General features: G+C 42.0%; 1 protein-coding gene across 2 annotated transcripts in view; it reads right to left on the bottom strand.

The window, feature by feature from the left end:
• The window catches only part of bcam (basal cell adhesion molecule (Lutheran blood group)), a 63,102-nt gene that overhangs the window by 17,085 nt on the left and 18,752 nt on the right, over positions 1-27,265 (bottom strand). For both annotated transcript variants that reach the window (XM_042489836.1, XM_042489837.1), the window contains exons 2-6: positions 4,856-4,983; positions 4,439-4,652; positions 2,140-2,213; positions 1,931-2,027; positions 585-767 (exon numbers count right to left, since the gene is read on the bottom strand). In XM_042489836.1, coding sequence (XP_042345770.1) covers positions 585-767; positions 1,931-2,027; positions 2,140-2,213; positions 4,439-4,652; positions 4,856-4,983 — 696 coding nt within the window. The remainder of the gene's footprint in view (positions 1-584; positions 768-1,930; positions 2,028-2,139; positions 2,214-4,438; positions 4,653-4,855; positions 4,984-27,265) is intronic.

Below are 27,265 nucleotides of genomic sequence, written 5' to 3'. Positions count from 1 at the left end.
AACCTTTGAACCCTGAGATAATTGGGGCAATTTCTTTGAAAAACATGAGAAAAAGGCAATGAGCAACTTGGTAATGAATGTTTCACAAATTGCAAGAAATTAGTAGATAAAGAAAATTATCTATCGAAAAAAAGCTAGAGAAAAACTGTATTTATAACTATTAAAATTATGTTACAAAGTTATTATAAGCACTTTTCCAGGTAATTTTAATGTTTTACTATTATTATTATTAGTACTATTATTTCCTGCCTGATTCGCTTAAGGCTTGCACCAAAAATTGACTTGACACAAATACTATCACAGCAGATCGCGGCTCGTGCAGTATGAACAGTCTGATCCGCTCAATATTGACACCGAAAAACAAAAGGCCAGCGCTCCTTAGAAAATTGGCACACTTAATGGCCAATCCGTATCCAGTGTTAGCCCAGTCTAAGGCTACAGCCAGCAGTTGGGCTGCTTAGTTTAGCATAAAGACTGAAAACAGGGGCTAACAGCTGGTCTGGTTGTGCATGTCTGAAGGTGATAAAATCCCCCTACAAGCACATGTAATGCTCACTAAATTAAACTGTTATTCCTCCACTCACAGTTAAGGTTGATGGTGATGGTGTTGGACTTCTTCTCTTGGATCTTGTCTCCTGGCATGCTGTACTCCACAACGCAATGGAACACAGAGTCCTTGTCTGCCTTGGTGGGCTTCATGTACAGGATGCTCTTTACAGTGAAAAGACCAGAGGCTTCCTTCACCGTAGCAGGAAACATGTGGGGGTCTAACCGAGAGGAGAGACAGAAGACACTCTTATTATCCTCTGCTTTGTGCGACATATGATAATATACTATATACAGTGGGGTAAATAATTATTAAAGATGTGTGTGTATATTCATTGAACATATTGCTACTATTCCCAAGAAATCTAGACCAGACACTGGCATTAACTCAATAAAACTGCACATATAAAGAAATAATAATGTTAGGAGCAATAAAGTGGAATGACAAAGGGAAAAAGTATCAAACTGGAACTGAAATGTTTTTATTACTTAGTGTAAAAGCTTTTGCTTGCAATGACATGCAAGACACTAGCGTTGCTGAAAAATCTGGTGCCATCCACCAGAAAGACCTTCCAGCAGGACGACAGTCCAAAACAAACTACAAAGGAGACTCTAAACTGGGTACAAAGGAAGAAAATAAAGGTGTTGGAATGGCCAAATCCATCATCAGACTGAAACCTAATAAAACATTTGAAGAAGGAACTGAGGGTCAAGGTTCACCAGCAGGCACCCCAGAATCTTTTAGATTTAAATACTGTGGACGAACGTACTAAAATCCCACATGAACACTGAGAGATTAACTTCTTAGTACAGGGAGCATTTCATAGCTAGTATTTCAAGCAAACGCTTTTCTACCAAATAATAAACATATTTCACTGAACAAGTTCAATACTTTTTCCTGTGTCATTCCTCTTTATGGCACATTTCTTTTTTAATGGATTCCCCAGACTCTAGATTTCTCCAATGTCATAGTTCAAGGTCTACACATGAGAAAAATTACCACATAAATCAATTTTATTTCACAAAACGTATACGACACCTAGTCTTTGAGAACAATGGAATAAAACGTATTGCAAGAATACAGTGCAGTTACTTAAAAGTTAGTAAATAAAGGACATATTATTGCTTCAAGAAAAGTGACAAAAAAACACTGCAAAGGAACAGCATGTTGGTAGGCAGAATAATAGCTGCTGTGCTCAAAAAACAAACAAACAAAAAAAACATCTATCACTCTTCAGCAGGAAATGGCACTACAAAATAAAGTTCTGTGCTGGAAATTCACTGTAAATAAAGTGTGCATTCAGAATGGACCTGTGACCCACATTTTGACCACGACCCACAAGTTGGGAACCACTGTTCGAACAAACAGCATGTGGACACTTACTGCTGTCCTTATCTTTGACCTCGGGTAGGGGCTGGTCATCTTTAAACCAGATAATTCTTGGCTGGGGATGTCCGTTCATCGTCACACAGGTACCGATCTGATACACATGAACAAATGCAGGTGAGATAAAAGAAAGTTTACTAAAATGTGTGTCTTTAGTGTTCATAGGAAATCAGAAACTCACTAACAGAATGAAATTGTGTACACACCTCAGAGCTGGTAGCTGCTCCCACAGAAATGGCCTGACTTGTGGGCTTAGTGAGTTCTGGCTTCTCAGGAGCAACTGAAGCAACAGAAAAAGAAAAGGGGGGGAATTATCATTATGATTCACTAGAAGGAAAAAAATTTAACATAGACACAAACACACACCTTCTACTTCCATATATGCAGTCCCACCCACATGCCTGCTGCCCTTGGTAATTAAGTTGAGCAGTAAATATCCTGCTTCACATTATTCCAGTGTGACCCGGTTCACATGAGCTGATAAGGGGTCAAATAACAAAAAAAATCACTCCCCCTCTCTCTGCCTCACGCACAACCACAGGTGTGAGTGTTCCCTCTTGTTTCTCTGCTTTATTCCCGAGCTCACTTGTTCACATGCAAGGTCATCTTATCACTGCCTGCAGCTGTTGACTGCTTACAAAAATAAACAGTGGATGGGTATTCCTCTCTCTGTCTCACTCACTCAATTCTTTGTGTTGGGTTCTTTTTGTTAAACCACTCCAAAAACTGCCGAAGCATTCCCATAGCCATTACCTTTCCACAGACTATGCAAAGCAGGCAGCAAATTACATGTACGATGCAAGACTACAAGTCTTCTTAGATTTAGCCAAATAAAGTTTTTTTTAGCATACAACAGGAAATTTAAATGTCAAGAGAGTTAAAGGGTAACCTCAGTATTTTTCAACCAACAATTTTCCCATGTCTTTGTTTCTAAATGACTAATAGGAACATTTAAAAAAAATAATAAAATCCAGTATTCAATGAGATGGCAGCAGCCAGCAGCTGTGAACGAGGCTGCAAGTGACCACTTGTGGCGTTCTGCACCACCAATTTACGTCCACTAAACATGCTTATTTTTTTGCCAATGTATGGCTCAAATTGTGATTCTTATTGAAAGGATCCCTAAAGAGAAAAACTTTTTTAGAGGAAGAGCCTTCATGTTTAACCAGAAGAAGCCCAGAAATGTCCTGAGTAGTTACATTACAGCCTGTTTCATAGCTGCCGGCTACAGCAGTGTCACTCAATACTGTACCAGTTTCAAAAAATGTTGTTCCTATTAGTCACTTGGACACAAAAACATGGGAAAATAGAGTCCTGGTTGAAAAATACAGAAGTTACCCTTTGGGAGAGCACAAGATGTACAGGCAGAGTTATTTTTATTCTGTTAAAGTGTGTTTTTTGCTTAACAGACACACTGTTTGCTCTCTACTGTAGGCCTCCCAAGAGAGAGAAACCAGGCTATCGCTGCTACAGCTCAACCCTCAAGAGACCTCATAACTCAGTCCTATTAAGTTAAGCCAGGACAGACACACTATAATTCAACCCCAATGAGTCAAGTGGTCAAATGTGGCCAAAGAATGATTGCTGGTTTGCGTGAGGCTGTTTTCTTACATGTGTGGGCTTTAAGTGTATCTAAAAGGCCTTTGTCAAATACCACTGCATTGAGGTACTGTCTACCACTCACTGCCCATTCACAATTAATAGCTTATTTTATGAGATTGCTGTAAACCCCAGAGTGCATAAATGTTAATGGTTAACTTCTAAGCTCTTTCTTCTAAGTGGGGGCGTGACTAAAGAAAGGGTTGTTTTGCTATTCTTCAAACACAAATAGTCCCTTTTTGGAGTGATTGATCAGTCCAACCCAAAATGCAAATGAATCATATTCATTTTGGTTTGCCAGTTAAATGCTAAAAGTATGATTGATGTCTGCTCGGGGGGTTGCTGTGGGAGGGGAGAGGACACAGCGGCCTGCAGCAGGGGTCAGCCCTCAGCGCCTTGGTGATAAATCTGGAGCGTTATTAAGGTGAGATATATGAGACATGACAGGTGTGATTGAGCTATTCATCAATTGTGTCAAGAGTGATTAGATTGTGGTTAATTGACCTCTGGGGAACTTATCAAAGGAAACTGGTAACCTCAGGCATCAGAAAAGATTCCAAAGTCTTGAACATTATTAAAGAATATTAGCTGAAGTCTGCGCTATTCTTGACACATAAAGACAATTGTGACAAATCACATTTTATGATACTGCACAGAGGTTCTATGAAGAGGGTTTGCACAGAGTAACTGTGTCAAATGCAATCATCAAAGTGCATTACATGCATTAGGTACAATTAAGCCACTTCTAAATGGCAGTATGCATGAACACATGCAGATCTGATTAAAGCCATAAACCTTTAGTGCCAGAGATAGAAACAAACTAAGTCATAAATTCCACATAACAACAAGTCATGGGAAAGTGAGGGTACATTGAGGTCATACAAAAGGCCAAAAGGGGCAACTCACAGAAGACTTTGAGCATAGTGGGGCCTTCTCCTGAACCGGTGGTGCCAGCAGTGACCTGGCAGTAGAAGATGCGCTGGTCAGATGGTTGAACGGGGGAGATGGTCAAGGTGTGATCCTCTCCAATGCTGACGCGCCCAGTCAGAGGAGTTTTGTCATCAGCTTTTCCCTGGCCACCCTGGAAAAAAGCCACACGCTCCCTCGTTCCATGCTCCTCCTGGATGTATCGAAGATAAAATGTGATACAGAAAAAGGATGAAACATGAGAATTAATTGAAGAGGGAGGGGAAAAAAAGACAATAAATAGACAACTTTCTTGCAGTATTTTCTACACTTGAATATAAAAAACCTTTACTGGAAAAAACATATCCAGTCTAAAAATATCTGACTAAAGAACATCAACATGTGGAAATGACTTACGATGTACCACTCGACGACAGTGTTGCTTGATGGTGGTGAGACGGTGTATTTGCAGGGAAGTTTGGCAGTCTCTCCTTTCATCACTTCCAATTGAGGTGTCACATTCACTTGCACAGCACCATTACAAACTGCAGAGAATCATACAAATAGATAGAAATAATAAAAATACGGTTGAATAAATATGATCAAGCACGCTCACACTCACACCTGTGGCCAATTTAGAGTCACCAATTAAACTAACCTGCATGTCTTGTGAACACGCAAACTCCACACAGAAGGCCCCCCAGCCAGTGCAAAGGCAGCTGCACAAACCAAAACCCCTGCCTTTACACAGGTTAGACCTGGTGTTGCTGCTGACCACCAGCACGTTGTGACTCTTGGCGCTAGTGGGTTTGCACTGGCCAAATTTGAGCTGCTATAGCTGCCAACTGTTTGTCCAATAGCAGCAGTCCATAGTGGCGAGGCAGAGAGACAGTGGGGTTGCTTGCTAGCTAATTCTTGTCTCCTTTGTGGTATGATGAACAAAGAGAGTAAAAAGTGGGGCAAGGACTGGCAGAGGGAATGAGCTACGTGCAACTATACAATGAAATAGGATTTAATAAATAAAATGCATGGAAAACAATGGTATGAAGCGAGTGCATATGCCGTGGTCATGTGGTGGGAGGGGCTTAGGACAGAGAAAGGAGAGTGTATTTTATAATTCTGCTCTTTTTTGCTTTTTTAAGATTCCTTCCAAGCTACCTCAGCTTTAGTGGGCTGATAACATTCGAGAGGGGTACAGAGGACATAATAAAACCACAATGTCTACAGCTGTTTGCAAAACTAGGTTTGTTTGAAACATAGTAAATATATGGATGGTGTTGCAGGAGTCACTTCAGAAGTCTTAATGGATGTGTCGACACGTCTTTTTGACTTTGGGTGTCCATCAGAATATGTTTTAACTAAAGGAGCCGTTGACTGCAAAGGGAGCAAGTTACAAGTATCAGTATTCCCTTAAAGGTGTTTGAACAGCAGTAAAGCTGTTAAGGGACCCAGGGGGAAGCTAGCAGGCCCTCATCACTGTCAGTGTTCTCTATTCAATGAAGACATTAGGATGCACAAACTGTCCCAGATATCAATGGGAGAGAGTAGCAGCTAGGGCACAAGATGGACCCAAACTGTTTCCAGTGGGGATAGGGAGCACTATAGCTCTCTAACTCTCTGTAGAATCTAGCTATGGAGAGACAACGTGACAAGGAGATTGCATTACAGAGAGGAGAGGCGGGGAAAAGAGGGAGGCGAAGGAGGGGGAACTGGAGGAAGAGAAGGAGCTCCATTTCTGTTAATGAAGTCACTGCAGCACATGCAGTGTCATAAATCTTATGGTACAGTAACACATGAAGGCACCGGAGTCCACTCTGTTGAGTGTGAGGCTTTAATGTGTAAAAGAAAGGACAATGTTGTTTAAGTGACGGGGGTTAAACTGCCAAATCAATTAAGGAATCTGTAAGCAAGAAATCAATAAAGTAAGTCAACATATGGATGCCATATACTGTACGATTTGATATGCACACGCTTGAAACAGTGCATAAAATAGGCATAAAGTACTTTTAAGTCCAACCAGAAAAATGTTTTCATAGAGTAAATAATGGATGCACCAAGGAAGCAACAGTAAACATCCTCCAAAAAGCTTCTATGCTGCAAACACTCCAAACATTAACTCTTTTTTTTAGTATCATTAAATAACCAGAGATCTAGTATCAAATTAATATTCATATTCAGGACATATGTGTTGCTAATGAACAACCCAGCCCCACACTCTGTATGATAACATAAATTAATCATGTCATCAATTTCTGGACTACAAAATCGACACTTAAATAATTTATTTGTTGTGAGAAACTAGGAGATAAGAGAGGGGAGGATGGACTTCTGGGAATCGTGGTTGTTTGACGGGTTAGTTTTAACAGCACGGCCAAGAGACGAAGACGGGGAGGATGAAAGAGTGCTTGCCTGAAATGTCTAAAGAGAGATGAGAGGGATGGTCACCTTGTTATCACTCAAGTGTGAGGTAAAAAGAGGGCAGAGGATGGAAGGGAAGAAAGAAGGCAAAGAGTACATACAGAGGGTCTAATAAGGAAAGCTGTCAAAAATAAACTCTGTGCTTCCTCAGTTGTTAGCGAGACACATTCCTCCAGGGTCAGATGCTGTGATTCACTATGACCCACAAACCACACAGAGGTCAGAGGTCAGTCAAGCGTTGACATTTGATAAAAAAGATGTCATGTCTGTTAAATTCTTTCACTTCCCTTTCCTCTATTTTCATAATGCCCCTCTGTTTTTCCTTTTATGTTTTTGCTATCTTCTCTATCCATTATCTCTCTCTCTCTCTCTCTTAATATTGTGCACAAGGAGCTCTTAGTGAAGCGACATTAGTTTGACAAACCAAGTCTCATGTTCATGAGTGTGTGAGAGGGATGTCGCCCAAAAGAAAATCCTCCTATGTTTCCGTGCCAACACAAACAGCAAGCCAAACAAGCAAACGTACAAGAATGTGTGAGTAAACTGAGCGCTGCGCTTTTAGGCAGAGACTTAGGATTTAAGAGTCCCGTTAAGTGCTGCATGGGAAAAATACACACTCATACACGTATCACATTAAATGACACAGAGCCTCAAGTAATTCGGCTTTTGAAAACACATGTAAGCATGAAGCACCAGTTTATATATATATATAAATTTGTTGAAACTATATTATATATATACATAAATGAGTTCCTGAGGATGTTTGGATGGTTTTGATGTTTTTATCACTCAGTATTTGACTTGTTTTTTTCTCTCGGCTGAAGTTTGCTCAGTTGCTTGGTCACTAAACAGAGCCGCTGGCAGTTAAAGCAATATGTGCTGAAAAATGTACATCAACAGAGTCCATCTGTACCACATCTTTCTTTCTCTGCCAAACTCTCCCTCTCCCCTTCGCCACCTCTCGTTTGATTTCATTGTACCACTCTCACCCTTTTTCTCCCCTTCGCACACATCATTCGGTGTCATTCACAATATGTTTTGGTGCAGAGTGATCAGTCAGGCCGCTGCTCTGTGTTTTACACACGAGGCAGCTGGACAGACAAGAGACAAGAGCATAATTAGGGAGTCGTCCGTCCAATCTGAGCCCAGAGCAGTGTGTGTGTGTGTGTGTGTGCGCGTGAATGTGTTTTAGGTACACATGCTGCAGGCTGTCACTGTGTGTGTGTTTGTGGGTGAGAGAGAAAGAAAGAGAGTGGTCGGGGCTGTTGGGGGGGGCAGCTACACGGGGGTCTCGTTAGCTGACGCAGAGCAGATAATCGGATTTAGCCAAAGAGAGGGAAAGTGTGTGTGAGGTGGTGTGTGATGGGGTGCGTGACGGGGTAGGAAGACAGATGGGAACGAGACGGTCAGACTGTGACCTGTGTGCGTGCACACACACACACACACACACACACACACACACACACACACACACACACACACACACACACTCACTCTTAGTGTACATCTGTATTGCATGTGATATTTATGAGCAACTGAACCCGCCCAAAAAGCTACGGTTAAGTACAGTGTGTGAGGAAAAGAAAAGATGCAAGTCTGCAGTCAAAGCAGCGAGACAGAGTGGAGGAGACCCAGAGAGTCGTGTCAATCCCACATCTACTGAAAAGTTAATGTGAAACCATCTTTAATACTCTCTCTGTGTGTCTGTCTCTTTCTTCAGCTCTCCGCCTGCATCTCTTTCACACACTCACACACACTCACACCGACACCGACAGACACACACAGCAGAAGCTCCTCATTATGAAAAGAACCAGCTGGATCCTCTCTCCTGTCCTCTTTCCCTCTCTTGCTCTCCCCCTCACCTACTGTCGTATTCTGGACATCAAACCGGGAGCCTCTTTCTCTCTCTGACTCTCCTCTTTTTATCCCTCATTCTCAAAGAGCATTCTTTAATACCCAACGCACAAACTCGGCCATGTGTCTATTCTGCGCATGTGTATGTTTGAAAGACAGAAAAGAGAAAGAAAAAGAGAATGCAGGATTACAAAAGAAAGACATAAAGGAAACAACAAGAGAGGGAGAGGATAATAATAATATTATTAATAATAAGAGTAACTGCATTTATATAGCACCTTTCATACCAAAGTTACAAAGTGCTTTACAATAAAAAATAATGATAACTTAAAAAAAAGAAAGCTGTCTGTGTGTGTGTGTGTGTGTGTGTGTGTGTGTGTGTGTGTGTGTGTGTCTAAGTTGAGTCCGAAAGTCAAGACTTACAAGTCCCAAGTCCTAAACTTTGAGTTTGTTGTTCTAGTCAAAATGTGCTTGTTACCAAATGTAATGTGATTCTAGCAACACAGTAAAAAGAAATTACAGTAAATTCATGAATGCTTTTTAAATTTTGTGTTTATTTATTGAAACAAGTTTTGTGGAAGGTGCCGCGTCTCCACCTGTAATTTTCAACTTGCATGTTTTACATTCTGCAATTCATTTGTTTTTGTTGACCACCTGTAGATTTTGTCTTACACAAAATTACCTTTGATGCCTTTTTTTTTTCAACTGATGGCCAGTGACGCAAAATTAGCTCTTCATTTTTCTCTTTTGCAACTTGATTTAGTGCAGTTGGTTGATTGGTTTAAACAAAAAGAATGTGGAGAATTAAGTGATGTAAACAGTGTTCATGCTAGTTGATTGAAAAAATGAAGAGCAATGGCTTAATTCGTGGTTCCCTTTTTAAACAACATACATTTAAGTCTTTGGGCTTGGGGGGAAGGCATCAACTATTTAAGGCAAAAGGCTCAAGTGAAGTCACGAGTCATTGCTGTAAAAGTCCAAGTTGCACGTCTTTCGATTTGTGTCAAATCCACACCTCTGAATGAATCTCCATTCACTGATAGTACCTCATTGTCTCCCCACCAACCCAAACACCTTCCTGCTAAAGACTACAGCATGTCCTGGGTAACTCCGCTCTACTTAAATGGAGTGTATACACCTGGATGATGGTGCTACGGGTGTGAAACGGTCGTATTAGATTACAGTCAGCATTTTTCACAAAGGTAGAGCATATCTGCACTAGTGCCAACGCTGTGTCAAGGAGCGTATGCAAGACTTGATCGATGAGGTGAGGGCAAAACTGAGAAGAATAGAAAGAGGGCAATGTGGTACCTGGTGGACGAGGAAAGTCAGAGGGTGTGTGTGTGTACCTGTGTGTGTGTATGTGTGTGGTCCAAAACATCCTTGGCCTCTAAGAGGATTAGTGTGTTTGACTGTTGGCAAAGCAAACAGCCTCCTGCCACAGAAGACACAGCGTCAATGTCACGAGAGCTGAGTCACCTTCAGCACCCGACCATTAAAAAAAAAACAAGTAACAATAACTTCCTCATTTTTATTCATCACTTTCCGCTGACAGGTCCTCTTCCGGGATTATTTCTCAATCTCTCTACAGCTGCCTCGTCTGTTTTAATCAACACTGCTGACACCTCAAGCTGCATTTATGCTTACTCGTTAGGGGATTATGATGTAGCTACACAAGCAGATACGAGGACTCTGTGGCAAGATCACAGCTTATGCACATCTCCTTAAAAAAATCAGGGCTATAACATCAACAGCTCCAACTACTGATTTCTTCAGATTATTTTCACTGTAAATCAATGATTTGTTTAGTCTATAAAGTGTCAGTGAATGGTAGAAAAATGCCACACAACATCGTCATGTCTATGTTTAAATGCACACTACTATTTTACTATTATTCTGGATATGAAAATATTCTGATTTGAAAAGGGTCGTGTAAACACTATATTCATTTTAGATACTCTGTTCGAGGCCATTTTCTGAATATATCTGAACATATCATTTTCTGTTACATGCCAGTATTTGTCAGCTTTTAGGACCATTTTTTGGACACGTACTGTATACAGCGCATTCAGAATGTCCATCTCATTTAGGGTTTTTACCGCAGTTCGTGCCACATGCACTCTTGCCTGATTATGGTTGGCTCTATGTGTTGTCATGCATGCTCTGTACACAAACCAAACAGGTTGTAAGGCTGAAATAGAGATGCAACTCAAAAAGAAAAGCCCGCATTTTTGGTGGAAAGGAAAAACACGTCTACTTTAAACCACTGGATTTTGATATTAACAGCTTTTCAGATATGGGAAAATATTACAACGGTAACCTTTTTTTAAGAAGGATGTTGAATGAATGAAAGTGGGAGGCAGTGTTCACACAGCCCAACAAGTTCACCACCAGAGGAAAACTTTGAAAAATCCTATTTGATGCATTACTAGACTCCCGCTGTTCCAATTTTCCATATTTTGATGTGATAAATGACGTTAGGGCATGTAAATCAGAGTAAGCAGAGCTGCATGGAAACATTAGTGAATTATTCACAGGCAATTGCCATATGAACAGCTTAGCAGAACTAGTGTCTTTTTCAGAATTAAGGCAAAAATTAGAATATTTTCTGCTTGTAAATGTAGTCACTGTTTTATTTCTAAGGTGATACCATGACATTGCTTGTTTTATCACACACTCCAAAATCTAAAGCTATTATCATACAAGACAAATTGACCTATGTATGATTTGTTTTTATAAATACTGGTAGCTTCAGATTCTTTTTCTTTTGATTAACTAATCATTTCAGCTCTACCTGTGTTTTTTTTCTTCTACATGTTTCAGATGCAAGAGGAGGCTCTTAATAGGGAAGACAACATCAAAGAATTAAAAAAACAGTTCAGAAATCCTCTCATTTTTTTGTAACAGTAGACATATTTTGTCATCACACGAAGAAAAGTTCACCAGGAATGTAAACACAGTTACTTGGGAAAGCACTGCAGAGCCTGATACACCAACGCACTGTTGCTGTCATGGTGCCAGTGAGTGAAATGAATTGCTGAGCTTTAAGAGTATACCCACAAGTATAAATGTGGCTCTGACCACATGTTATGATGGCTACTATGACCACAGACAGTAAGACTGATTCACATCATCATCATGAGCCAGAGTGTTTGCAAGTACAGTTGTGGCAGCAGAGTGTGGCAGGATGCCCTCAGCTCTCTCAAACTCATAATGGCTTGTTAATGTCACAGACTGGATCCGACTCAAATCTCGTGTTTACGTGCCTTTCACATTTGCTCGACACTTGCATTAGTCTGTATGCCCTGCAACAGGAAATTTGATTTGTTAAGTGAGTTTCATTTTTATTGAACAAACTCATCCATTTCAGAAATGTACCCAAGAGGGCCAACTGTAAAAATAAACAGAAAGAGGCTCTTCAGTTGGTGCTCACCTGAAAGATGTTTTCTAATGATGTTAAAACTACTGTTTGTTGTTGCCATTTGTAAATAATACAGCTGTAGTTTGGCACACACAGATATATAAAAAAGTGAAAGTTAGATCTGTGCAGTTCTGTTGAAGCAAGTTTAAATAGGTGACAGTGTGAGAGGAGCAGTGGCATAACTGTATATATATATATATATATATGTACTGTATGTATACTGTATGATATGTGTGTGTGTGTGTGTGTGTGTGTGTGTGTGTGTGTGTGTGTGTGTTTGTTAGGGGCAGGCTGGGTCAGACTGCCAGTGTCGGGGTGGGTCCATGTAAGGCCTGGAGTCCGTCAACGCCTGACTGATGAGACAAGAACAGGTGCAACGCAGGAACAGCAGCTGCTCACACACACACACATCCCCCCACACACTCACCAACAATGAATGCCACATGCGGAGGGCAAGAGAGAGTGAGAGAGACAGACACAGTGAGTAACGCAGAGCCACAGAGATGACAGACAGGGAGAGACAGAGAGGAAGTTTCCCAATTGACAAAAATACACAGTGCCAAACTGTTGGTAAGACTTTTAACAACCAAGGAAACAAATAAATGAAAACACGTGAAAAGCAGACAGAAATAGATACTTTGTGTGTCTCCTTGGTTACTTCTAGGACCAGGCATAGCAGACTGAGTGCTGCAATGATCTGTTGGTGTCCTGCTAAGTGCTGACCTTTGAGGGAAGCGCTGATATGTATCTAATGCTAATTAGAATCCTGCAGTCATTTACTGCATTGATATGGTAGGATAACAGAGAGAAATGGCCAGGAGGAGAGGAGGAACACAAAACAAGGAGGAGACAGAGGGACAATGCAAGAAAGACTTCAGGATACTATATGCAAAGAGGAGCTAAAAAAAATTCCCTGCCATGAATAACTGCATAACCTAAGCCACATTCGCACCACATAATTTGTCGCTGCAAACATTGCTTACAGTCTGATAAAGCATGTAATATCCTGTTGCACCGACTGATCCTGCACACTGCACATGGTGCTTGTGCACACAGATATTAATACTCTGCCTATTGAAACATCAAAATCTCCCAAACAAAGCAAATAACAATGTGCTGATTCAGCATATAAAATGATTCAGTAATGACTTTATTCTTCACAAACCGGCACAAATAATCAGAACAGATTTGTGGCTGACCTTTTTACAGACACAGTGGCAGCTGTTTGCTCTTTTGTATGCATCTTTTGTGTTTGCTTCTGTGTCTCATGATGTTCCATGAGAAAGGAAGTTTACCCAAATGAGACTGATAAAGTACTTCAATTGCCTTCATCCAAAAGTCATAAGAGTCCCAGAGGAACAGCTACCAGGACAAACTCCTAAATATTTGCTCTACTTTCCTGACAAAGTGACTCTAATTCTGACTCCGTCTGTTTTTGAATATTCAGCAAAGAGAATTTTAAGTTAAAAGAAACTTTTGGGCATAATCTTTCACAGCAATTCATCCCATCATGGACTACTCCTGTTTTGGGAAGTACTGAACTACATGTTAACTCATTGAGTGCCATTGATGTATATATACGTCAAAGTGTGTTTTCAGCGGCTGGCAGAAGGGGGCGCTTCCTATGTGTAATTTTGGGGCTGCTGGGATTCGTAGTTGTAGTACAAAAGACAGTAGATCAAAACATGAAGTGGAGTAGCCGGGATCAGAGAGCAGAGTGATCTGTATGGAGGTGATTCAAAACTACAGCTACGAAGCTACATCAATTCAATATCGACATAAAATGCCCCCCTAAAAACCGAGGGGTCAAGTGGCCAGTTTCACCAGGGGGCGCTAGAAGAAACTCTCATGGATTGGCCACAATTTGTCATAAGCATTCATTAATGCTATTTATCAACAAATCTTCAGAGAAGTTTCTACATGCTATTTGAGATGTTACCTGGCTAACCAAGTAATTCTGCTTGTTGCAGTCCCCCCACCTGGACTTTTTTTTAAACTGTTAATAACTGGGCACTTAAGTGGCTTTTTTTGCTGGCATGTGACTCTTCAATATTATATTTTGTTTAAATTTCATATCACACATACATTGTCAATTTGATCTTTTTTCTCACTTAGTTGTTTGAACTACTTTTCTAAGTGGCTTTCATTAACCAAACTGGATTTCCCCCGAGGGTAGCTTTGCTGAAGTTCAACTTCTTCCACTGTGAAGTAATTGGTAGCTTGCAAAGCTATGCTTTTAAAGTAGCTTCCCCAACTCTGCATTTACTTCACAAGAAACCTCTGAATAACTTTTCTGGAATTTTTTTTTTTTTTTTGCCCAATAACACATGGATGGCAGAACTCTGAAGTACCAATTACAGCAATCACAAAATCGGCCTCAGTCTTGTAAATCTCTTCTGACCGTTCACAAGCCAGTCAAAAACGTCTGCAGTCATGACTCCCCGAGCCGACAGCGGAGGTCTATTGTGACGCAAAGATGATATCTGGGCTTCTAATTGGAGTCAAACACAATAACGTCTTTGGAGCTTGAATTTTATTGCTTGGTGAAACAGGGCACCCTCGTTTTATTTTTCTATGGCTTGCCTGTGTTTTATAAGGGTTCTGTTTGATATCTGTGTGAGCTGGTAATGGGCGGAGGGGATGGTGTCTTGATTAAAGGTGAGATAGACCGATCCCGGATGTTCAGATGCCACATGCTAAGCCTTTGCACCGCAAACACAGGATATGGAGCGGGCTGTCTGTCTCCCTGCCTGGGCTTGTACCGATGTACCACCTGAGTAGAAGTAAAATTCACACCTGGGTCCCTGCGGCAACACACACACACACACACACACACACACACACACACACACACACACACACACACACACACACACACACACTGCTGGTTGTGGAGGTCGTGTGAGTCTAGCAGAGGACACTGTTTTACCACTTTGTTTATTTATTGGCACTAAAACCACCAGCTATGTGCGTCTGCTCGTCTGCTCAAGATGGAAGAGATGAGACGGGGGGAAAAGGAGAGACTGTGAGGGGAAAATAGATTTTATCATGTGTTAGATAACCTTTTATTGTTCTGTTCTCGCTCCTCTAAAGTTTTCTATTAGCTCCATTTGTCTCCTCTGTCAAGCTTTTATATCAGCCTCCTTGCTCGAGATGTGTTTCCTCTCTCGTGTCTGAAACGCTTTGAATAAAGCTGATATGATAAGCACGTAAATCATGTAATTTGAAGTTCATTTAAACTGAGTGAGGAGAGACAGGACGGCATCAGAAAGGCAAGGATATGAGTTTAGAAGAGGTCTGATATTCCCGGGGACTTGACATTGATGTAGTGCAGCTAAGTCAAACATTAGGCTATTAGCAATTAGCCCGGGTTCACATCAGTCTTCCCCACAATATCAGCATCTGCATCCTCCTCAATGCAATAAAATGCCAGGCAAAGTTCAATGACTCGGCAAATGATGTCTGCGAGCCAAGCAGCGGGTGTGTGGCTTTCTTTGTTGTGTTCGGGTGGAGGGCAGAGAGGTAACATCACAGTGTGCGCAGTAGCGACAGATAAATCACAGCTTTTACTCGTGTGTGTGTTGTGTCATCGCACTGCAGTTTAGGGGCTCAAGACAAACAGTGTGAAGTGGGCTACAAGGTCGGCCCCTCACACACTCTTTTGTCTGGCGGGAGATTCCCCATGGCCTGTCCTGTCGTCCCGGCAACGGGGTGAGAAGTCAACCCCATTCAAACAGGAGAGTTTAGAGCTGTGTGGTCAACGTGTGTTTGTGTGGGTGCTGGGGCGGGAGTGGGTGTGTTTGTCCTCTTGGAGCATGAGCCAGTGAGTCAGGAGAAGAAAATGAGGACAAGGATAGATGGTAGGAACAAGGAGGAGAAAAACAAAAAGGGATAAAGCGGAGACAGAGTACATGAGCTGAATATGAATTTGTGGCGCTGACATTGCAGTCTTGCGTTCTGCAGAAAGCGACGACTGAAAAAAAAAGGAAAGAAAAAAAAAGCCAAGACATCTTATAAAGAGATTATAAATAGAGCTATGAATACATGAGTCTTGTGAGTTTTAGTGCTGTGTAAGTGCTTCCAAAAAAGTCACTTTGATTCATCGTCTCACTGATAAACCAAAGTATTCTCTGAGTGTCCTTCCCCATTAAAGTTAGCTGAGTAAAATTGAAATCATCCCTCACACAGAATATCCAGGCCATTTATAAAGCTAATATCTTTAAGCTGACACAATCTGGTGCCATTATATGTGACTCCATTAACAGTGAGTTAACAATAGCCAGTGTCTTGCTCCTATTAGAGCTCACTTTTAGGGTCTTAATACAGTGGAGGTAACAAAGAAAAAAAAAGCAAGGCCACAGCGGTGAACTGCATGCAAGATCAGATAAAAATATCAAGAGGAATTTCATTACTTTTTGAATCAAAGGGCACAAAACAGAGAGGGTCCGCCAATTACCACAGTCTGTCTCCTCCTGGCTGCCTTTCATTTTCAGAGGGAACTCAATTTGGTGAAAGGGAGAAAGGAGTGTGTGTGTGTGTGTCCTGATCGACTGAGCGGGAGAACCCAATCAGTAGATGTCACTTAAGGGGCAGAGATGAGAAAAGGTGTTAATATTTAATGTTTCAGGGCCCCCGAATCTCTGAAACTGGGCCTCCTTTCCCTCTTCTCCCTCTTCCTTCCACCCCTCTGGCCCGAGGCACTCCAATTAACACACCCTGTACTCTTCTTCCCCCCGCTCTCCCAGTCTTTCTCCCTATTCCCCCCTTCCTTGAAACACAGCCCCTGGCGAGAAAAAATAAAATTTTGAAACAGAGTGGAGGCAGGAACGAAGGGATGAGCAGAAGGAGAGTTGGACTGGGAGAGTTTTTAGCAGTGCGATGCAAAGTTTGGAAGAGTTGAGAAGGCTAGAGGGTTTCATGGAAGAGAAGAAGCAGACACAGGAGGATACTGATGCAAATGCAGGCATGAGCATCAAACCAGAGAGAGGAAACTTGTGCCCTCCCAGATGCAGGAGTTAAAAATGGAGCAAGGAGAAAGATGAAGTGAGAGAAGGAGATGGTCCCCTGCGTGTCTTTTCAATTCCCTACTGCCTCTACCTATTTATCAAGGTAAATGACTTGCTTTAATGGGCCAGAATGATATGCAATGTTTGGTGGAGGCAATCTGCTTGCATATGTTGCCGCTAATGTTGCCGGCGTCTGTAATGGGAAACCCTAATGAGGTGCATTTGGTGATGAGCGAGGCAGTAAAGATTATAAATTCCTCTCAAGACCCTCATCAGAGTGAGAGCAGCCCTGAAAGGATGATGATGGATAGACGGATGACAAGGGACTGACAATTGAAGAGGCAAACTGGGACTTTTGGACCGTCTCTCACTGATGTATACGCCACCTCCGATGTTTTCTTAAATTGGATGACACCCAAGTGCTCCAAAAACACTAGATCCATCATTTCCTATAATGCAAAGCATAACATTTTCTAACTCTCTTCCGGCCAAAACCTTTTAAACTCAATGCACTCAGGCTTTCCGAATTCGTAGTCTCCAACACCAAACTGAGGTAACCCGGATAACATCTTCGGGGGGATTTTTGGGGTGCCATCTGAGCCACAGAAGAAAATACAAAACTGTTTTCACTTGTATGATGGTAACTTTTTAAAGTTTTGGTGTAATAGCTTCTTTGCATATGATGTCATAGTTTGATGTGCTATCCAGATTGTGGGCAGGCAACTAGAGGCAAAGACTACAAACACTGCACAAATTCCTATATTTTGCACAGTTTACAGCTATGTCAATTGATCAAATTGAAAAAAAAGGCTGCTTAAAGTCCTAAAAATTGTAGCATGTAAAGAGGAGATTAAAAAAAACTGAATGAAAAAAAAGGCAGATTTGGACCAAAAAACTTCAGTCTGGAGGGCAGGGTAATATCAAATTTTAATGTTGAAGCTTTGTGTTAAACATGCCTCAAGGTGGATGCAAATACCATATGCAGTCACAACTTCTCCATGTTTTTAGCCATGACCCTGAATTTTCACAGGGTTTCAAAACACCTCTGGCAATGGTTATCTTAGTAGGTAGAAAATAGTAGCTAAAGTTAACTTGCCCTGTAGCTCACCTGGTAGAGCTATCTTCCCCCGCTTTCATGCTTAAACTGCTCTATCAATACTAAAGGCAAAAGCCCAAAAAATAATCATAAAAAAAAAAAAGTTAGCTAGTAACGTTAGCCTGACAGCGATGCATACATGTACAAAAGAGAGTTATTGTCAAACACATTTACTCACCTGGACAAAAAAAAGACTGCAGTCATTTCAGTCGTGGAGCCCACCGCACACAAAATAGCTATAGTCCATTAGAGTCCTTTACATGTGCTCCAGTGAAGAAATTTCATTGATAAGTGCTTCAAGCATTACAGTGCTGAAGAATTATCAAGTGTGGGTTTTTTGACTGGTAATTCAGACACTTAATCATCTTCATTGTGAATACTCTAAATTTTGCAAATGTCGAGCATGGTAGGTTACATATCTCAGTATTTATCACTCAGAGCAATAGTGTCTAGGTATAGTGATTGAAAGAAGGAAAAAAATAAGCATGTTTGCAAGCAAAGACGTCCTCAGGAGACACTGTCCTTCCTCTTTTTATCAAACTCACATGGTATCGTGTTTGTTTTGGATCAGTTGTGCAGAGCAGGGTCATTTCTGTTGCAGGAAGGTTCATACAGCTCTTGCTTTGCTGCCATTTGTTACTGTAATGGTTTAAATTTCCAAAATGAAAATGTATCGACACCCCTGTCTTTTAAAGGTGGGACGGATTGTCAAAGAGAGGGCGAGGAGAAAGGGCTGACTCAGAGTATAAATAAGGGGAGAGACATTAAGACTACAGCTAATCTCGCTAAAAGGGTTAGGACAAAGTGCTGCCACTGCTGCCGTCTCTCTTGCTTCCCCTCTCCCTCTATCCTTAAATCAATCCATTCTGCAAGTCATTTCCTAGCATACTGTGCAGATAAATACTCAGGGTAGGGCAGCTCTTATGCCCAATTTACTGTAATAAACAACCCACTGGAGTGTGTCCATTACAGTGTTTGGATGTGTGTATGTGTCTTTGAGAATACAACAGTTCGCAGTGTGTTTGATTTAAATTAAAAAAACAGACCCAGACACTTTTGTTCCACAGAGGAAATAAGATTTGAGATAAGACGTAAGGTGAGAAACAGGTGAAAGCTGGCCAACATGTCTCTCCGTGGGTCTCGAATTTCTGTTCTGTAGCCCTAAACACACACACACACACAAACAAACACACACACACACACACACACGTACAGTAAAGGCTGAAACAAGCTGTCCTGCCAACCCGTGTGTATTTTCATACTGATGAGTCGAGAGATGAATGTCTCAAATTCTATTTACAGTAGCCTATTTACAGTATCATTACATTGACAAACGGAGCAAAACACATGCACAAACACACCTGCCTGCCCTTCATGTTTCAACAGCTCAATTCCTCAAACGCACAGCCATCCACCCCTTATTTTTTTCACAAACGTCATCTCTTGCTTAACTGTAACAGCTAGGTGTTGTGTTGGCCTGACAAAGGAGCCTGTTCCTGGGTGGTTGGGTTATGCACACACTGCACAAGCTGATGTAAACAAAGAAAGGGGAACAGAGGGACCATGGGTAAATAACACCAAGATGCTACTGTAGCTTGCTTTTCTGATCTTGCTCCTGTTGAAGACACTATGATGTGAGACAAAATTAGTATATGAATACACTGAGAAGAGAGCCACACTTACAGCTGGCTTAGTATTTTTCATACCCGGATCTTTTCAAAAATGCTCTCCAGAGAGGAAAGTCATATATTTTCATTGTCAGCACACCTAATTACATGAACAAAGGCCATTAAAGGTACTATTTATGAACCATGACCACAAGGTAAAACACAAAAGAAATTGTCATAGAGGTCACTATAGGACACACCAAAGGTTTAACCAGCTGAGATTCAAAACAACTCTTGGCAACGAAGGCAAAAGGTTTCACCTCCTCATTTCGTCTGTCTTGGCCAAAAAGTTTTTTTGTCTGTTGGTTTGTTTTGTTGTTGTTTTTTTATTATTTTTTGGGCCTTTTAGCTTTACTGGACAGGCCAGTCTTCAGAGTGAATGGGGAGAGAGGGGATGAGATGCAGCAAAGGGCCACAGGTTGGTATTGAACCCGCAGCTGCTGCAGCGAGGACTTAACCTTTGCACATGCTACTGGGCATCCCGTCTCAGCCAAAACGCTTGCACCTGAACACACCACAAAGACTACAGCTAACGGCCAACTAACATGTTTGTTCTGCACCTGCGTAAGCGGAAACAACTCTCAACAGCAGCAGGCAGCAGTAGTCTGTAGTCATCATTCAAAAAGGGAAACCGGAAAAACAACAGGACAGTTTTAAGACACTAGTTAAACAATTCGCACAAGAACACTACCCCATGTTAAAAGAATATGTTACATTTATTGTGCGCTAGGAGATGTAGCATGTGTCTAAGCCTTTTGACTGATTAGTAGTAGTACACTTAGTAGTACATTAGCAGTACACTACAGATTTAGCTGCAGAGTGAGTGCTCCTTGTTTTCACGCTCCTCTCCGGTACAGGAAGCTGCAGACCCAGAGTGAGTCTGAATGAGACGGAGGCAGCTGCCCAGAGGAAGAGAGGCTGTGCCTGGCCAAGCTCCAAGAATATGTAATCTTATACTTTCTGCTTAAGTGGTGAATTCACAGCTCACAGCGACTTAATGCGATAAAGTCTCCGGCTTTTGTTTGATATCCAGTGTCTGCAAAAAATGTTGCTGCACATTTCTGATCCATTAGCACGCATTAGCACAGAGGGCTAACATGACTTGTTTACTATAATGTGAAGTTGCTGTCACTAAACGTCAGCCGAACCCCATTTTCAAGCGCTACATGAAAAAAGAAAAGAAAAAAGGAACAAATAGTCGAATATTTGTATTCAACAGCCGAATCTCAATTGAATGACACAATTCTGATTCAGGTACAGCCCATTGAAATGATGAAGCTGTTCTTGCTTGTCTATCGTTTTATCCCTCTTTTTGCTCCACTCAAGCAAAATCACTGTGTCTGCATTCTCTCTCTCTGATGCGTCCTCTTTCACTGTCTGTCTCCTCCTCTTTCTTGTCTCTCACTCTCCCTCTGTAGCAGTGCTGAGTAGCACTCTGCCCATCTCATTTAGAAACAGCCCTCCCTTCACTTCTAATGAGCCTTCATTTTGGCAGAAGAGGGAGAAAAGCCAGAAAGAGGAACACCGTTTCCACTACTTCAGCTGACAGCAGCTCCCTCTTCAAGCCCTCTTCTAATACCCACATGGGACTACACAAGAGGGCTGGAACGGGCAGAAAATGGTGGAACAAATGGATATCCACTCTCCCTATTAGCCTCCATTATCCGCAAGCATCATTTCATAACTAGCAACTAACAAGGCTTCTGTGTATGTGGCCGTGCCCTTGTTGCATGTTTGACTGTGTGCCTTGGCCGAGCTAGGATACACAAATCTGGTGTGGACAGCTCAGAAACCAGAGAGAATTGCCCCTCTTTGTGCCCAAGCTGAAATACGAGAGCGCTTGCTGAATAAAGGGGGTCTTATAAGGGGGCGAGGGCGCTCCTTAGGGGGCCAGTCAGCCGGGCGTGACAAGCCGGTACCGCTGTAATGAGATAACAGGCCACTGGAGTCCGCGTTGATTTGTTCCTCCATTCTTTCCTTTCTCTACATCCCTTATCCCAACTGCTGTTTTCTTATCCATCCATTGCTCCATTTTTTAAAAAACAGGCCATGGTGCTTAGCGGGCTGGTAAAGCCCGTGTGTGAGGGACAGATAGAGGGATAGAGAGGAAGGGGTGTGCACACTGGCAGGGAGATAGGGGCAGAGGAGAAAGAAAAGGGCACAAGAGTGTGGAAATGAAAGCTTGAAAGGGAGCGTGTCTCTTTGTGCGTGTGCTGCTGGAAACAGATTCAAGAGCATGTTAACAGGAGCTTGGAAATGAAGCAGTGAAATAAATGGCACACTTAAAAAAATGGAGGACAGGGAGTAATCAAGAGATAGTGTGTGTATACAGAACGGGTCACTGCCTCCAGACAGGCTGGATAAAACCTACCTCCACTCCTCCGCCATCACAAAATTACCCCTGCACCTGCCTTCCGGCCCCCCTCCTTCTAACCCCTCCTGTCTTGGACAAACAGTCTGATACAGTGTTGACAGTGGCAACACTCAGTGGGAGGTTGAGAGATACGGGAAACCCCGGCTAAAAGGTGAACTCAGTCATTGTGTGCTAGAAATATATGACTTTCAGCTCACAACAAAAGCCTCACCACATTTTTTTACTTGTGCTAATTCATTGCCATCACTGACCTCCATGTGTCACCTAAACCACTAGATTCCAACTTATCTCACTCACCTCTTCACACTCCACCAATGATTCATTCGTTAAAAAAAAAAAGAAAAAAAGTTTGCACCCCGTCTCCCTCTTAAATCAGTGTTTTCTTATCATATTTGGGTAGATTTATAGCCGTGATGGTGAAGGCGGCCAAAACCATGATTTCATCTGTACGACATGAGCTGTCTGCCTGCTGCGGCTATCAACACTCGCTGTCCCAAAACAGCATATAAGCCGAAGATTTAGAACGGTCTGTCTAGCCCTAAATCTGTAGTCTCCTGCCTGGCATACCTCACACACAGCAGACTGTCAGACATACACACACATAGAAACACACTCTCACTACCTTTTGGTGCCCCGCCTCCCACCATCCCCCCCGTTCTTTCTACTCCCCTACCTTCCACTCTCCCCCACTTTCTGTCTTTTTGCCTATTATGGCGGATTAACTTATAATGCTTGGATGAACTTCAGTAAGTGGGGGGTACAAAGTCACACATCAATACACACAAAATCGCTGGCTGGCTGGTAGATACGGTCACAAGCCCACTGGCACAGACACATGGAGCCTTCTGGAGTACAGCGAGACACATGCGGTACACACACACACACACAAACACACACAAGTTTACATAGAGGAACCAGACTCCCATGCTGAAACAGAGTGAAAGGTGCAGAATCCAAACCAAAGCCCCTATTAATCCCCCTGATCCCTCAGAGATAGAATAATTCGGAGTTAATTACTATTCTCCTGCATTCCTCCCTTTCTTCTCCTTGATTTCTAAATCCACTAAACTCCCTATTTTCCCTCAATCCGGAAAGCATTTGAATATACTGTCTACTGCAGATCCGTCTTTGTCTCCTTTTCCACAATTTTATTTATTTTCCCCCTGCTGCTTCTTTGGAGCCTTGGCAGGCTCCTCTACGCTATGTCTTGACAGAGTAAAATGAGAGGTAAATATGGTTATGAGCTCTCTCAATTTTTCTTGCTCTGACACACAAACCAGCGCACAGGTCTTGGCAGCAGCTGACACAGAGTCTGGCACTGAGGTTGCGTCTTTCTGGTTGGACTTTGGAACCACGGTGGGTTTAATTAGAGTGGAGGGGGACCACATGGCTGGTGTAAGACTGGCTGGGAAGCTGTTTACTGGAGAAACCCACTAACAACCACACTGCGACAAGATGCTAGCTGTGAGGAGGATTCACAGAAAGATATACACACCAGTGTGCACACACTGCTAATATATTTATAGATATAGATACAGTAGCCGCACAGTCATTTGTATGCAGACAGCTTCCTCAAATATCTCAAACTGGTGCCAACAGTTTTCTCATGCAGATAACTTATTATAGAAAGATATAATGCCCTTTGCAGTATACAGTTAAAAGCATCCTACATCATTCCCCATGTCATTCTGCATTATCTTCTGTGTCTCATGCTATTTTGTTGCATGTGAGATGCATATTTTACACAGGAGGGAGAAAAAAAGCAGAATGCATTCCCACAAAGCAGTTTCTATTTTCTGCATCAACACTTCAAGACAGGCCGGCAGATAAGCTGGAGACGAGGAGATAGTGAGAGGCTGACTCTCGCCCATACATGGGTAGGGCAAGGAGGCGGAAGAAAGCTATGCACACACACATATTTACACACCCAGTGTGCATATTTCAAATATCATTCAGCATATGGACATTGCAAGCACACATATCATAAGTGGCATGCAGATCACGTATTATGCACACATATTTTAACGTAAACCCAGAGGGAATAGGAGCTCACACACAAATATGCATCGGAGTTAGCCAACTCCCGTCTGCATTAACCTTCCAGCATTCCTCGCTAATCTGCGCTATAATGGCACACCTGTCTTCTCCCATTCTCCATTACCTCCACAGAAGTACAGCGGTGGTTTGGGGGGGGGGGGGCACACTAAACATATTCATGAACAAACAGATGATCCATCCTCTCTTTATTTATGCATCACTCTATTTATCTTCAACCCTCCCTCTCTTGACCTGTTTCCATAGAGAGAGTCTATTTTTTTTAACAAAAGGAGTATGTGCTTTAGGGGAGCTGTATGTTGCTACGGTAACAGACATAGAGGTTATTGTCATAGCTAGACAGGCATTATTGGTTAAAAGAACGAAGGCCGGGCGAGAGAGGGGTTCTTCCAGGGGCGGGGGGCAGGTCAGAGATTGGAACAGTGCAGGCCAGGGGGCGAATAACTAAAGCAGTGGGCAGGCGGGTTATATAGGTAGGTCACATTATTATTGATTGCCTGACATTATGTGGACAGCAGGGGAGTCCGCAGAGACAGACAAATAAATTGTGGCTTGACATCAAAGTCAGGCTGCTGACATTGAGCCTGCAGGGGACAGAAGCAGCCCGAGGCTGGATTAGAGGTGGAGAGATACACAAAGGCACGCACAGACGCAAACACAGAAATAAACACACAATACAAACTCAGTCCTCAAGTTCCCTGATAATATGAAGGTTGTAAAGAGAGAGCTCCACAATGACAAAATGAAACTAGAGGAAATGTCAGCCATGAACAATTTCAATTCCGAGCTGTGATTTAAAAAAAAAAAATAATGGAGCCACTTGACATAAATTAGACATTTTTCTGAATAAGACACCAAAAACTGTCTAACTCATTTACACATCAAGGCTCACCAGAGACTTTCAGAAGGTACATTATTCCAATCCTTATAAAATTCCAATCTGCTACACGGTACGTTTTTTACATTCATTAATGCTTCATTAAATTATTATTCATAGCTTGGCTGATGATGTGATTAGAAAAGAAATGGGAGACAACAGATGAAACAATTAGGGAAATGAAGCCAAGATTTAAATATTCAACATTCATTCTCATTGTGATGGATTCCAGGGACACTCGTCTGGTGACTTCGCAAAGCAAAACAGAAAATGTAACTGACAGCAGAACAGAGTCATCTGAGAAGATAACTGCATTGTGTCCAACATGACATGCGCATTATCTTAAAGCCGTGCCTGGTGCAGGCCTTTCATCTGCGGGCACCGGGCCTGACACAGAGGGCACCATCCGTCATTGTCTGCTAAGTGATTGACTTCCCTTGTCTAGATGGTTATCAGCTAAGCTAAAGGGAGCCAGGTGATAATATCTGGAATGTGTGTAACCTGAGAGAGACAAAACAACACGCGCCTCAACCTGCACAGACAAATCTGCAGCTCCGGGAGATGGAAGATAGAGACACAATGTGCTGATGAAGACGTGTGGAAGGGGAAGGAGTGTAGGTAAAGACCTGGGGGGTTTGCTGGAAAGGGCTGCAAAGTCAAAAACAAACAGACAAAAACAGTGGGATGTCGTCATGGATGGAGAAAGACACAAAGATGGGAGGTGGGGGCTGAGAGGAAGAGGGTGGGTGGGAAAAGGTTAGTGATACACTGAAAAATATCTCAGCCACATTCTACTCCCCCCACCAAACCTCTGAACCACCAAACATGCTCTCTCTTTCCAACACTGTGGATCCAACAACAGATTTTGACTCATTCGGTGCCACAACTTCCTCTGCTCACACAGCGCCCATGTCCTGCTTTTCAGGAAAAAACACCATCAGCTCCACCTCACCTTTGGAGTGAACATACCCAAGGTCATACGCTGATGTGTGATGCCTTGGCCTCCCATGAGATCTCACACCAGATGGGCTGGTGACCCTTCAGGTTATGCTTCCTATTGCACCCACGCACACAATCGTTCACTCTGATTTAATTTAAGCAAATTTACACTTCTACAAGGTCTGTGTTTCCCACTGACATTTCATCGATATTGTGGCCCCTTCATTTTGGTTTCTCTTTTACTGGCTTCTGGAAACCAAGGGCACGCCTGGTTATCACGGAGTGCAGGAACAACAAGACGCTTCCTCTATAAGGAAGGATGCCAGTTCAGAGAGGGTTAAAGTGGACTAAAGTTGCTGAAAGGACTATTTAGTCAACTGAAAGGAAATTAGCCTGCAGCATTTTTAATCATCAAAGTACCCATAGATTTGTCAAGAGTAAACTAGAGCAGACGTGCATTGTGGCTTGAGCTGCAATTTCTGGGGTATTGTGCTTTTTTTTGTATGTGTGTGCTTGCTTGTATGTTTCAGCGTATAGCGGTAAATCATCTCAGGATGCTCAAGTAATCATGTTATACAAAAAAGGAGGTAGGATTTAATCATTTAACTTCTTCCTATGCCTTTTTGAACATGTGGCAGTTTCTTTATCACAATGTTAATATTTTAAACAACTTTTCTTCGATACTAATTAGTAATAACAACGTAAATGAAAAAAATACTGACAAAAAATAAGGATTTGAGAATATGAAACCTGTTTATTGTGCCCTGATGAGTAAGGACAAGATGAAATAATTGGACAACCTAAGTTAGATCACAAGAGCAGTCAATTTTTTAATGAATTGTGTTAGCAATTAAGTCGCCTTGCTCGATTTACATATTAATCTATTTACTAAAACCGACTGCTTACGCTTAACATCTACACCTTCTAGAAGATGATTTATGATTTCTTACAACTAAAAAATAGACCAACAAATATGGCAAACATTTAACATAATTCAGAATGAATTTTAGCTTCATATAAAGGGGAAAATGATACATTTTATAGATTTTTATGACTGTTAAATCGGAGCTCTACTGAGTGAAACTCGACACAAAAATTTGCAGCAGATGTCAGTAATATC

The sequence above is a fragment of the Plectropomus leopardus genome, chromosome 7 (assembly GCF_008729295.1).
Source record: "Plectropomus leopardus isolate mb chromosome 7, YSFRI_Pleo_2.0, whole genome shotgun sequence".
NCBI classification, from domain to species: Eukaryota; Metazoa; Chordata; class Actinopteri; order Perciformes; family Serranidae; genus Plectropomus; species Plectropomus leopardus.
Note: the sequence above shows the minus strand (reverse complement) of the source record. Positions and strands in the feature narration are given on the sequence as shown.